At 29.6% G+C, this 13,546-nt stretch overlaps 1 protein-coding gene across 1 annotated transcript in view; it reads left to right on the top strand.

Moving 5' to 3' along the window:
• The window catches only part of LOC100914901 (radial spoke head 1 homolog), a 49,588-nt gene extending 36,302 nt beyond the window's left edge, over nt 1-13,286 (top strand). The window contains exons 7-9 of the mRNA XM_031959086.1: nt 10,040-10,181; nt 10,320-10,418; nt 12,330-13,286. Of these exons, the coding sequence (XP_031814946.1) occupies nt 10,040-10,181; nt 10,320-10,418; nt 12,330-12,337 (249 nt within the window). The 3' untranslated portion in view covers nt 12,338-13,286. The remainder of the gene's footprint in view (nt 1-10,039; nt 10,182-10,319; nt 10,419-12,329) is intronic.
• Nucleotides 13,287-13,546: the final 260 nt, after the last annotated feature.

Below are 13,546 nucleotides of genomic sequence, written 5' to 3'. Positions count from 1 at the left end.
CATCTGTATTCTACTCCCTTAATATTCTTTCCCCACTTTTCTGCCACCCCAGAAGCAGAGAAAGAAACTGAAAAGCTTCTTGTCCACTTCTCCTTTCACATTCTGAACAATTTTTATCTCATCCCCTATTTGACTTTCTCTCACCATCTTAGAAGCAGGTGTTCTCTATATTGCCTTCCTCTCAATATAATATTGATTTTTTAAAAATAATATCTCATTTCCTCCCCAATTATATGTTAAAAAAAAAGAATTCTTAATGCTTTTTCAGGTAAATTTTGAGTTTCGAATTTTATTTCTTGCTCCCTTCCCTCCCCAATCAAATCGGTAAGCAATTTGATTTAGATTACATAAATGCAATCATGTAAAACATTTCCATATTAATCATTTTGTACAAGAAAACTTTAAAAAAGGAAGGAAGGACAAAAGGGACGGAGGGAGGAAGAAAGAAAAACAAAGAAGGAGGGAGGGAGGGAAAAATAGTAAGTTTCAGTGTGTATTAGGACAACATCAATTCTTTCTCTGGAGAAGAACATCATTTTTTTAATCACGAGTTTTTGGATCATTGTATTACTGAGAATAGCCAAGTCATTCAGAGTTCATTATACAATATTGCTGTTACTATATACAATGGTTCCCTGGTTCTGCTTACTTCAATTTGTATCATTTCAAATACATCTTTTCAGATTTTTCTGAAGTCATCCTGCTTGTCATTTATTATAGCTCAATAATATTCCATTACGATCATATAGCACAACTTGTTCAGGCATCCCCCAAATGAAAGATAGCCCTTCCATTTCCAATTTTTAGCTACCACAAAAAGAGATGTTATAAATATTTTTGTACAAATAGGCCCTGTTGCCTGTTTTTTTTTTTTTTTAATCTAGCAGGGATATTGTTGGCCCAAAGGTTATATACAGTTTTATAGCCCTTTGGGAATAATTCCAAATTACTCTCTGTAATGGCTAGATCAATTCATAATTCAATAGTGCATTAGTGTCCCGATTTTCCCATATCCCCTCCAGTATTAATTTTTTTGCCATCTTAGCCAATCTGATAAAGTGTGAGTTATTTTAATTTTCATTTGTTTTAATTGGCATTTCTCTAATCAGTAGAAATTTAGAGCATTTTTCATATGACTATAGATAGCTTTGAGTTCTTTATCTGAAAACTACCTATTCATATTCTTTGACCATTTATCAATTGGAGAATGGCTTTATAATATTGATTTTTTTAATGGGGACATGAAATTTCTCCCAAAAATATTAGTTAACTTCCACTATTTCTTTTTAGTTAACTAATTTTTTTTTTAATTTTAAAAATTTAAATTTTAGTTAATTTTTAAAATTTTAAATTTTAGCTAAAATTTAAACTAATTTTTAAAAATTTTTTCCATTATAGACTTTTATTCCTTAGATCTTTAAATATTTAACATTTTAATTTATTAATTTATTTTTCACATTCCTTTCTTTTTAAATTTTGAGTACCAAATTCTCCCCCTTCTTCCTACCCACTGAGAAGACAAGTAATATGATACCAACTGTACATGTGAAATCATACAAAATTTATTTTTCGTATTAGTCATATTCCAAAAGAAGCAAGAAAAATAAAGGGAGAAAATTATGCTTCTCTTTGTACTCAGAGATCATCAATTCTTTCTCTGGGATAGTAGATAGCATCTTTTCATCATGATTTTTTTGGAATTATCTTTGATCATTGCATTGATCAGAATAGCCATGTCTTCAGAGTTTATCATTACAACATTGCTGTTACTGTGCACAATGATCTCCCAGTTTTTCTCCTTAGACTTTGCATCAGTTCATGTAGGTCTTACTGTGTTTTCCTGAATCCAGACCTCTCTTCATTTCTTATAAGTACAATAGTACTTCATCTCATATGCCACACTTTGTTCAGCCATTCTCTGATGAGCATCCCCTTGATTTCCAACTCTTTTCTACCGCAAATATATATATATATATGTGCATATGTAAATATATATACATATATATTCATAAACACATATATAATATATGCCATAAATATTTTAAACATATAGGTCCTTTTTTTCCTTTTTCTTTGATCTTTTTGGGATACAGATCTAGTGATGGTGTTGGACTTAAGAGATATACACAATTTTTATAGGTCTTTGAACATAGTTCTAAGTTTTTTTCCATAATGGTTGGACCTATTCACTGCTCCACCAGTACTTCATTAGTCTACCTATTTTTTCCTTATGTCCTCCAGCAATTATCATTTCTGATAGGTGTGAGGTAGTACTTCAGAGTTGTTTTAATTTTCATTTTTTTAACCAATAGTGATTCTTGCTTCTTTGAACCAATCTTATGAGAGTGAGGTTTAAATAAAAATAATAACCCACCATTCTTCCCTCATTTACCCTCCATTATAAAAGCTCTTTCTTAAGTACGTCTATGTGAGAAAATTTTCTCCATTCTACTTCTTCCTTTCCCCTTTTCCCAGAGCATCCTTCTTTTTCACTCCTAAATTTTCGAGAGCATCATTCCAACATATTTGACTCACACCCAGGCTTTCTGTCGAGGTAAACTCCTTTTAACTGCTTTAATAATGATGGAGTTCTTAGGAGTTACATATATTATTTTTTATTTGGAAATATAAACAGTTTAATTTTATTGAGTCTCTTATAATTATTCTTTCATGTTTACCTATTTATGCTTCTCCTGAGTCTTGTGTTTGAATATCAAATGTTCTATTCAGCCCTGGTCTTTTCATCAGGTATGCTTGCAAGTCCTCTCATTAAATATCCATTTCTCCCTCCCCTCCAAAAAAAAGATAGATTACCTCAGTTTTGCTTTGTAGCTTATTCTTTTCTGGCTCTTTTGCTTTCCAGAATATCACATTCCAAACCTTCTACTTTAATGTGGAAGCCACTAAATATTACATGATCCTGGCTGCACAATTTTTGAATTATTTCTTTCTGGCTGTTTAAATTATTATTATTATTATTATTATTTTTGTCCTGAGAGCTCTGAAATTTGGTTATAATATTTTTGGAAGTTTTCATTTAGAGATCTCTTTCAGGAGGTGATTGATGAATTCTTTAAATTTTTATTGTGTGCCTGGAAAGATTAACATGAACTGATGCTAAGTAAAGTAAGGAGAACCAAGAGAACCCTGTATACAACAACAAGAAGATTGTGTAATGATCAACTGTGATGGATTTGATTCTTTTCAACAATGAGGTGACTCAAGACAGTTCCAATAGGCTTGTGATGGAAAGAACCATCTGCCTCCAGAGAGAGAACTATGGAAACTGAATGTGAATTAAAGAATAGTATTTTCATCTTTTTTTGGTTGTTATTTGTTTGCTTGCTTTTTTTCTTTCTTTCTTGTTTTTTTTCCCTTTTGATCTGATTTTTCTTGCACAGCATAATGAATATGGAAATATGTTTGGAAGAATTACACATATTTAACCTATATTGGATTAATATGAGTAGGGGAGGGAGAAGAGGAGAGGGAGAAAAACTTGGAACATAAGGTTTTGCAAAGGTGAATGTTGAAAAACATATTTGAATGTGTTTGGAAAAATAAAAAGCTTTTAATAAAAAAAATGTATTAAAATTTTATTTTGCCCTTTGGATCTAAAGTATCAAGATAATTTTCCTTGTTAATTTTTTGAAATATGATATCTAAGCTCTTTCTTTGATCATGATTTTCAAGTAATCCAATAGTTCTTAAATTATCTTCCTCAATCTGTTTTTCCAGTGAGGTATTTCACTTTTTTCTGTTTTTTTATTCTTTTTACTTTGTTTTGTTTCTTGATGTCTCATGGAGTCATTAGCTTTTACTTCGTCAGTTCTAATTTTTTAAGGAATTATTTTCTTCATTGAGTTTTTGTACCTCTTTTTTTCATGTATTCTGTTTTTTAAGGAGTTCTCTTCAGTGAATTTTTATGCTTTAACTATTTGGACAATACTGTTTTTTAAGGTATTTTCTTGAGTATTTTTTGTGCCTCTTTTTACCACGCTATTAATTCTTTTTCATAATTTTCTTGCATAATTCTCATTTCTTTTTCCACTTTTTCCCCTATCACTCTTTATTTCTTTTTTGAATTCTTCTAGAAATTCTTATTGGTCTTGGATCCAATTAGCAATTTTCTTTAAGACTTTGCTTACTGTATTTTCACAATATCTTCTGAGTTTATGTGTTAGTGGTCTCTGCCAGTGGTCTCTGCCACTTTAGTAGCTTTTTAGTACATTTATTTATTTGTTTATTTAATTGTTTGCTTGTTTATTGCTGAGGCAATTGGGGTTAAATGACTTGCCCAAAGTCATACAACTAGGACATATTAAGTGCCTAAGACCAGATTTGAACTCAGGTCCTCCTGACTTCAGGGCTGGAGTTAGTAGCTTTTTATAGTCAATTTTTTCCAGTCTATTTCTTAATTTTAAACATTATGCCAAAGTTGGGGTCTATTCACCTGAGTGTGGGGAGGCACTGTCCCAAGCTTCAGGCTTTTTCATTGTATTGTTTTAAGAGCTAGTTCTGGGGGTCTGCAAGTTTTTGGTGTTTCCAAGGTTATGTGATCCTGGGAGAGGTACAGTCATTGTTCTTCTGTATTCTTATTTTTACCCAAAAAGGGCCCATGGTCCCTTGCAGCTGAAAGCACTAGCACTTCTTGCTTTGGTATTGTAAGCAGGGTAGTTACTCAGAGTGGTATGGGTAATAGAGTTGCCAATCAGAACTAGTTATAGCTAGTGCCAGCAAAAGGGTCCCTATAATCTCTTTTTTACAAATTCTCTTTATTGTCTCTAGGCTGAGAGCTCCCAAAGATATTGCTGCCAGTCATGCCAGGTCTCCACTCTGGGACCCCACTTTTCTCATGCTCAACTTTTTAAGTTTTAGGGGCTATTTAGGAGCTATTATCCTATTTCTTATTCAGATAACATATTCCAATTGTTCTTTTGATTTCTTATAGCCATAAAATAATTCTGTATTATTCCAATCATTTTGCCTTGGAATTTGAATGCTTCTTTTCTTTGTTTCCTACACAATATGTCCTTTGATATCTTACAACTGAAATTTGATTATGTAGTTTCTTGGTCAATTAAATTTGGGGTTTGACTTTTCTTTTTTTTCTGTTGGTGATCTGAAGAATTTCACCCTGAACTTTGCCATGTGCTTCTAATATTTCTGAGCAAGTTAAAAGTGATTTCTTGAGGTATCACATTATGGTTCTGGTTTTGATTTCCAATTCTCCAGCTTTACTTCTTCATATCTTTTTTAAAAAAACAAAATAATATAGAGAATTAGTATTTTTTGTCATGTTTTCTGTTTTTTTAGTTATACTTTAGTTATACTTGCTGGTTTATTTCTTAAGTGCTTTAATTTTTATATTGTTTTGTTAGTGTCTTTTCTTATTTCTGTTTACTTTTCTGGTCCATTTTGTGGACTCATCAAAATGTTCCATTGTTATTTCAATGGCTTTGCAGATTTTGTTGTGTGGTCTTTACCTTGTTTTGGATATCTTTTTTCATAAAGATTACTATGAAAATCTCAATAAAGTGACCATTGAGGAAGACCTAGAAGTTTTATAGTTAAGGGGTTTTTAACTTTTTGGGGGGAGAGCATTATGGAGCTTTTTGAAAGCTTTTATAATATTATATTATTATAAGCTTATTTTTATATAAGCTCATTTAATAATTTAACAATTATATTTTATTAATTTATTTAATTTATTATTATAAATAATATTTATATTTATTTATTAATTATATATAATATATAATTATATATTATAATATACATTATTTATATATTATAATTATTTATTATTATATTATTGTATTTGTTATTATATTTTTATTATATAATTATATATTATTATCATATATAATTAATATATAAATATATATCATTATGTATTTATTATATATAATATATAATAATATATTTAATTATATTAATTAATTATTATGTTACTATATATAGTACTATACTATATATATAATATAATTAATTAATATATATAATATAATATAATATATATAATACATTATATATAATATAATATATAATAATAAATATATAATGTAATATTATATATTTATATTTATAATTTTTATTATAAATAATAAATAAAAATTAATATTTATAATTCATAAATAACATAATTTATAATATAATAAATATATATTTATATATAATATAATATTATATATTATGATTATATATAATATATTATATATAGTTAATTAATATATAAGTATAATTATATAGTATTATTAATAGTACTATAAGTATTATAGTATTTATTATTATATATAATAATAAATATACATATAATGTAATATATAATATAATAATAATGTAATAATTATATATAAATATATATTATATATAATATATATACAAATATAATATAAATTTATAATAAATAATATAATATAATATAATATGGGAATTATAAGGGATTATAAGAAGGGAATAGGTTCTCCCTCACTGGAACCTTTTTTAAAAAAAAATAGCTTTTTATTTTCAAAATATATGAAAAGATAGTTTTCAACATTCACCCTTAAAAATGTTCCAAATCTTTCTCCCTCTCTTCCCTCCAATCCGTTCCCTGGACAGCAAGTAATCCAATATATGATAAACATGTGCAATTCTTCTATACATATTTCCACATTTATCATACTGCATAAGAAAAATCAGATGAAAAAGGGGAAAACATGAGAAAGAAAAAAAGCAAACAACAACAAAAAAGCTAAAAATACTATGTTGTGATACACATTCAGTCCCCACAGTCCTCTGGGTCTGGGTACAGATAGCTCTCTGCATCCCAAATCTATTGGAATTACCCTGAAGCACTACATTGTTGAAGAGAGTCATGTCCATCAGAATTGATCATGGTATAATCTTGCTGTTGCCGTGTACAATGATCTTCTGGTTCTTCTCATTTCACTGAGTATCAGTTCATATAAGTCTCTCCAGATGTCTCTAAAATCATCCTGCTGATTGTTTCTTATAGAACAATAATATTCCATAACATTCATATACCACAACTTGTAATCATGTTTTTAAAGTGCATAAAATGGGGGATAAGCTAGAAGCATTCCCAATAAGATCGAATGAAACAAGATTGCCCATTATCACTACTATTATTCAATATTGTACTAAAAAATTTAGCTTTAGCAATAAAGAAAAAAATTTAAATTAGAATAGGTAACAATGAAACAAAGCTATCACTCTTTGCAGATGATATGAAGGTATATTTAGAGAATCAACTAAAAAACAACTAGAAAAATTAACAACTTTATCAAAGTTGCAGGATCTAAAATAAACTCACATAAATCATCCACATTTCTATGTTACCAACAAAGTCCAGCAGCAAGAAATTTAAAATAACTGTATCTGTTAAAATAATATTTTTCTTTTGTTATTACTATGATCACTTTTGTTTGCAATTTTCCTAATGTTAAACCAGCCCTGCATTTTTTATATAAATCCAGTCTAGTCATAGCATATGATCTTCGTGATGTATTGCTGTAGTCCCTTTGCTGATATTTAATATTTTATATCAACATTCATTAGGGATATTGATTTATAGTTTTCTTTCTCTCTTTTGACTCTTTCTGATTAGATGTCATATTTAGATGTTTATGTCATAGAAGGAATTTGGTAGGACCTCTTCCTCTTTTTACAAACAGTTTATGTAGTCATGGAATTTGTGTTTTTTTTTTTTTAATGTCTGGTAGAATTCACTTGTAAATCCATCTGGTTCTGGGAGTTTTTTGTTTGGGAATTTATTTATGGCCTGTTCAATTTCTCTAAGATAGAATTACTGAAGTATTCATTCCCTTTTCTTTTGATCTAGGCAATTTATACTTTTGTCAATATTCATCCATTTCATTTAAATTGTCAGTTTTATTGGTATATTGTTGGGTGAAATAATTTAGAATAATTATTTTTATTTCTTCTTTATTGTTTGTAAATTTACATTTTTAATTTTGATATTAGTAATTTGATATATTTTAAATCAAATTTTCTAATGGTTTATCTTTTTTTCAAAAATCTTTTTTCTATTTATTTTTATTAATTCAACTTTTTTAACTGTTAATTTTGTTCATCTCTCCTTTGATTTTTCAGGATTTCTATTCTGATGTGTAATTAGAGGTTTCTAATGTGTGATTTTCTAATAATTTTTAGCTGTATGCCCAAAAGATATAAATTTTCCCCTAAGTTCTGCATTGTTTGCATCTCAAAAATTTTGATATGTTGTCTCATTGATGTCTTCTTTAATGAAATAATATTTTTTTCTATAATTTTCCCTTTGACCCATTTTTTGGGAGTTACATTATTTTGTTTCCTAATTTTTAAAAATCTCTACTTCAGAGGTACTTTATGGTATATATTTTTATTATATTAAGATAAATAGAATGTACTTTCAATAATTTTGGTTTTTTGCATTTGTTTGTGAGGTTTTATCCCCTAATTGTGGTCGATTTTTGTGTTTTCTTGTATAGTTGAGAAATTCTGTGGTCAGATTTAACTAGGCCTAAAATGGGTTAACTGAGGTCCCCCACTGATATATCTTTACTGAATTTTTCTCCTCTATCTCATTTAGTTTTTCCTTTAATAATTTAGATACTATGTTATTTGGGCATATACATTTAATATTGATATTTATTATCTGTGTTGTCTTTTAGCAAAATGTATTTTCCTTATTTATTATTTTCAATTATGTCTGATTTTTGCTTTGTCTGAGATCATGAATGCTATCTTTACTTTTTTTTTACTTCACTTAAAGTATTTTTGCTTTAGTTCTGCTCCAGTTCTGCTCTAGGTTCTGCTCTAGTTGTATGTATCTTTCTATTTCAAATATGTTTCTTTAAAGAACATTTTGTTGGATTCTAGTGTCTAATTGATTTGGCTATTCATTTTTCCTTCTCTTTTTCCTTGCTACCTTCCTTATTCTACCCTGCCTCTTTCTTTTAACTGCTTTCTCTATTTCCCTGTTAAATAAAATGCATTTCTGTACCTAACTTTGTTCATCTGTGTATTTTTCCCTCCTTTGACCAGTTCAGATGAGAATCAAGTTTGTATCACCTTCTTCTCCCTGGTATTCCTTCTATATTGTATAAATTTCTCCTTGAGCATTGCACATTTGTAAAATAATTCTCCTCGTTATTCCTCACCATTCCACCCTCTCCCAATGGCTTCCTCTTCTTCACCTTTTCCACTCTTCTTTTGAAATCATCAAAACATAAAATAAACCCTCTGCCTTTATTTTTAAAAAGCCTTCCATCTAATCGGTCTCTTTTTATAACCCTAAATGATAATAAGAGTTTTGAAGGACTACATGTATCATCTCTTCATATAAGAATATAAGTGTTTTAACCTTTTTCTTTAGTCCCTTATGGTATGGCTCCTCAATCTTATTATTATCATTTTTTTTTTTTTTTTTGCTTCACTTGACTCCTGAGTTTGTATGTCAAATTTCTACTCAGTTTTGGTCTTTTCATAAGAAATCTTTGGACATCTTCTATTTTTATTAAATATCCATTTTTCCCTCTATAGGATTAAACTCCATTTTGCTGGGTAGGTTATTCTTGGTTGTAAGCCTAGGTCCTTTGCCTTTTGAAATATGTTCCAAGTTCTCCACTAATTTATAGAGGATAATGTTGAAGGAAAGAATAAAGAACAAAAAAAAGCATATGCCACTTTACTTTCATAAAATAAATTATTTTGTGTCATGATAAGTGGAACTTTATAGAAATAAAAATAGAAGCGTTTATAAAAGATTTTTAAAAAATTCCTTTGTAACATTTCTCCCTTTTTTTCCACCTCTTTTCTCAGAATTATATAAACTCTGTCGCCTTATAACTCAATAATGTCATGAAATAAGTCACCTAAAATTACTAGTTTTATTTCACTTATAAACTACAAGCTGACTTTTTTATAATGATTTATTGGTGTTATTGGGTGAGGGGAAAGAATGAGAATTATTGTCTTTTCCAAACTTAAACTTTGATAGTTAAAATTATGCCTATATTTTATATTAAAATAGGGAGAAGTGGGAGAAGGAGAGGACGAAGAAATTGCAAAACCTCTTGATCCACGGTGGAAAGCTAAAAACATTACTCCATTAACCTTCTACATACCACCTCTTTATGAAGTACCACTACCAACAGAACCCCAAACATCTGAAGGTATTTACTATGCCCAGATTATTAAAGTTGTAGAAACAATTTTAGACTTCTCACAAATCCATTAAAATCCTGAAATTTGTTGTAGAAAAAGTGGCATAATATTGTTTTATATTCACTTCTTCTGTCATTCTATTTCAGCTAGTGAAAATGTTCCTCTTACTAATGAAGGAAAAGCTACTAAAGAAAATAAAGCGAGAGAAGATCAAGAAGCCCTTAATAATGAAGACAGTAAGAAAGGTAGAAATGAAATTTTAAAAATTATGATATGGATCAATGTATCCTCCAGGCACTAAAAAGAAGCAGCAAAATTAGATATCACTAGTTATTAAATGCTAGGTAAATGCTAGTTGTTATTCAAATACCTTAATATTATGAAGTGAAAGGGGATTCTAAGAAAATACTATCATTCTGACAGATATTATACTGCATTTTTTTTCTTAGATCACAAAATGTAAATTTCTGTAAAGAAATGTAATTTTTTCTTCAAAGTTGCTAAAAAAAAAAAAAAAAAAAAAAAAAAACCCAGCAGTGAGAAGCTTACTTTTATTACAAACTTTTACCTTGGGTTTTATCAGGGCAAATAGTAAATTAGATGTCTTTTGAGTATGTCTCATTCACAACCAATTTCTTTCTGTCATCATTGACCTTTTAGGGGAATTAGTTACTTTTCCATTAAAGTCTCAATTATCTACCCTAGTAATAGAAAACAGTGGCACCAAATATTCAATCAATTAACAAGCACTTATTAAGCACCAACTACATGTAAGCACTCTTCAGAGCACTGCAAATACAAAGACAAAATAAGAAATAGCCTTTTTCCTCAAAACCCCTACATTATACTGAAGAATACAACACTCAATTATCTCAATCATTTAGGGAGAGCTTGTAAAGTCATTTTAAGCAATTATAGTGTTAACTGGGGATGCTTTCAATTCTGTTTAGGCTAGTTACTCATGTACTTGGCCATAGGTTGCAGATTATCTCCCTTTTTCCCCTCTCTCTTCAGAGATTAGTTTTGGAATAGCTATAGGGAAGTCCTGGATCACTGAAGTGGAGATTTTTATTTTCCAGTCAAAGCTGCTTCTGGTATACTACCTTCATTACTTTGGAGGGGGCGGGAAATAAAGGAAAGACACAGAAGAATATTTTCACCTCAGATATTTTGGGGTATTTTTTGCCCCAGACTTGTCAAATATGACAAAAGTTCCTCTACTTTGTTCATGAATTTGGCTGTTCAAACCAGTTTTACTTTAGGTGAACCAAATTCAGCTGAACACCTTAATCTTATATATGATTATATATATATGATCATTTGGCTCAAAAGTTTTATTACCTCCTAAGTCTTAAAAGTGAACATGAACATTTAATAAAAAGACTGGTGTTTACAGGGGACACTATAAAATTATGAATTACAAGTGAGTGATTGGTTACATGGATGCCAAATAATGAAGGTCAATTAATTTTGCATGTGCCTATGAACTACAATGATTACATCATTGAAAGGTGTCAGGATTAGATTAAAATGACTTCATGACTGACCTCATAATTGAAATGAGAAAATGTTAATTCTGAGAATTGATAGTTAGAAACACCATCCTGTGGCTATAATAATTCTGGTCACAGATAATTTTCTCACCAAGACATCCATCAAGTCTAAGGAACCCTAATTTCCCATAGTCTGGTCTTTTTATGTATTCTAGGTGATTGGATTTGTCATAGACCTCTGGACCAATAAAGTCTCAAAATTAAGTTTCCCTGTTTTCAAGGGAAAAAATAAGCTTATATGGTAGAAATTCTTGCAGTTACTGCTGTTATACCATGACACATATAGTATTTAGAAATATATTTTTGTGTAGTTCTCTGCCTCAAACTTTTTATTTTTGGCAAATTTAAGTTCCTTAACTTAATAGGTTCATTTTTGTCTTTATAGCACCAGCACTGAATTCATAGTAGTGCAATGTTTCTTGTATTGAAATTCAAACTGTCCTTACTCTATGGTATTAAGAACATATTAATAATGTATGTTCATTTTCTATTTTTTTACACATTGTTTCAGGCATATATTTACTAACATCTTGTGAAAGAATTTAAGAATTTAAAATTGCTTAAAATTAAAATATATCTCCCTCATTTTTTTTTCCCCAACAGATGAGTAAGAGAAAAAAGAAAGACAATGAAAATCACCAACTTAAAATTGAATGAACCAACAGAAAAGGAGATTGCATGGCAGGTTTTTAACATTACAATAATCTTACTTTACATAGTTTGCTAAATTAAATTAAGCTAATAAACATGATCAGTTGTTTTAGAAATCCATTATTGCACATCCTTTAAACCAAAAAGCTTTAGATTATGGTATAATGGATCTAGTAGCAAACTTGGAATCAGGAAGATGTGAGTTGAAATCCAGTCCTTTAACTTCACAGTGAGTGTACTATACTTTCTGGGATTCCTTGCCTAAATCTCACTTGCCAGGTCAACAGAAGGCACCTCACTTCTACAAGTCATTGTTTTAGTAGTAATAGTAAGTAACCTTGAGGTTCTGAGTTTTTCTGATATTTATGAGTTCTCAAGAACTTCTTGTTCATTATTAACCAAACTTAATTAGGGCAATTTTAAAAGACATTTGCTAAGCACATATCGCAAGAACAGTTATAGAAACAATTTCCCCTTTTCCAACCTGAAGGAACACTCGCCCTTTGCACACAAAAAGTCTCTGGAGAGGTAGGTCCAAAATATAAAACACAAAGACAGCAGGGCACATATGCAATCACAAAGTAAATGGAGTACTGGGCTTGGATTCAAGAAGATCTGGATTCAGACCCTACCACAAACCCTTATTAGATGTATGATCCTACTTAATATTCACTTAAAATAACTTAAAATTCTCTCTTTGTTCCCACACTATAAACTAGAGATAATAGAACTCTAGAATTGTTGTGAAGACAAATTAGGATATTTGTAAAGCACTGTATAAGTTTAAAGATGTATAGAAATGTAACAAAGGGGCAAAAATGAGCTAGTAAATATTAATAACTAGCTGGGGTGGGGACACAAATACTGCACATTTTTAAGTTTAATCCACATTATCAACATTTTCTCTATCATTGTAAGTAAAAACAATCTACAAAATAATAAAACAAGTCCTAATTTGTAGTATATGCTTATTTCTGGGATGTAAATATTTACAATGATGATTTAACAATTGAACCTCATGTGCTCAAATGAGCCGGCTCTAGCATGTCTCTGTAAAGGGAAAATGCTTACCCTGATTACTGAAAAGTCTTTTCTCTCTTCATGGAGTCCTCATGAAGTTTCCCCTTAGTTAAGGCTCTCTGAGGGGCTTCAAGGGTGGATGGATGCCT

The sequence above is a fragment of the Sarcophilus harrisii genome, chromosome 3, assembly GCF_902635505.1.
Source record: "Sarcophilus harrisii chromosome 3, mSarHar1.11, whole genome shotgun sequence".
NCBI lineage: Eukaryota > Metazoa > Chordata > Mammalia > Dasyuromorphia > Dasyuridae > Sarcophilus > Sarcophilus harrisii.
Note: the sequence above shows the minus strand (reverse complement) of the source record. Positions and strands in the feature narration are given on the sequence as shown.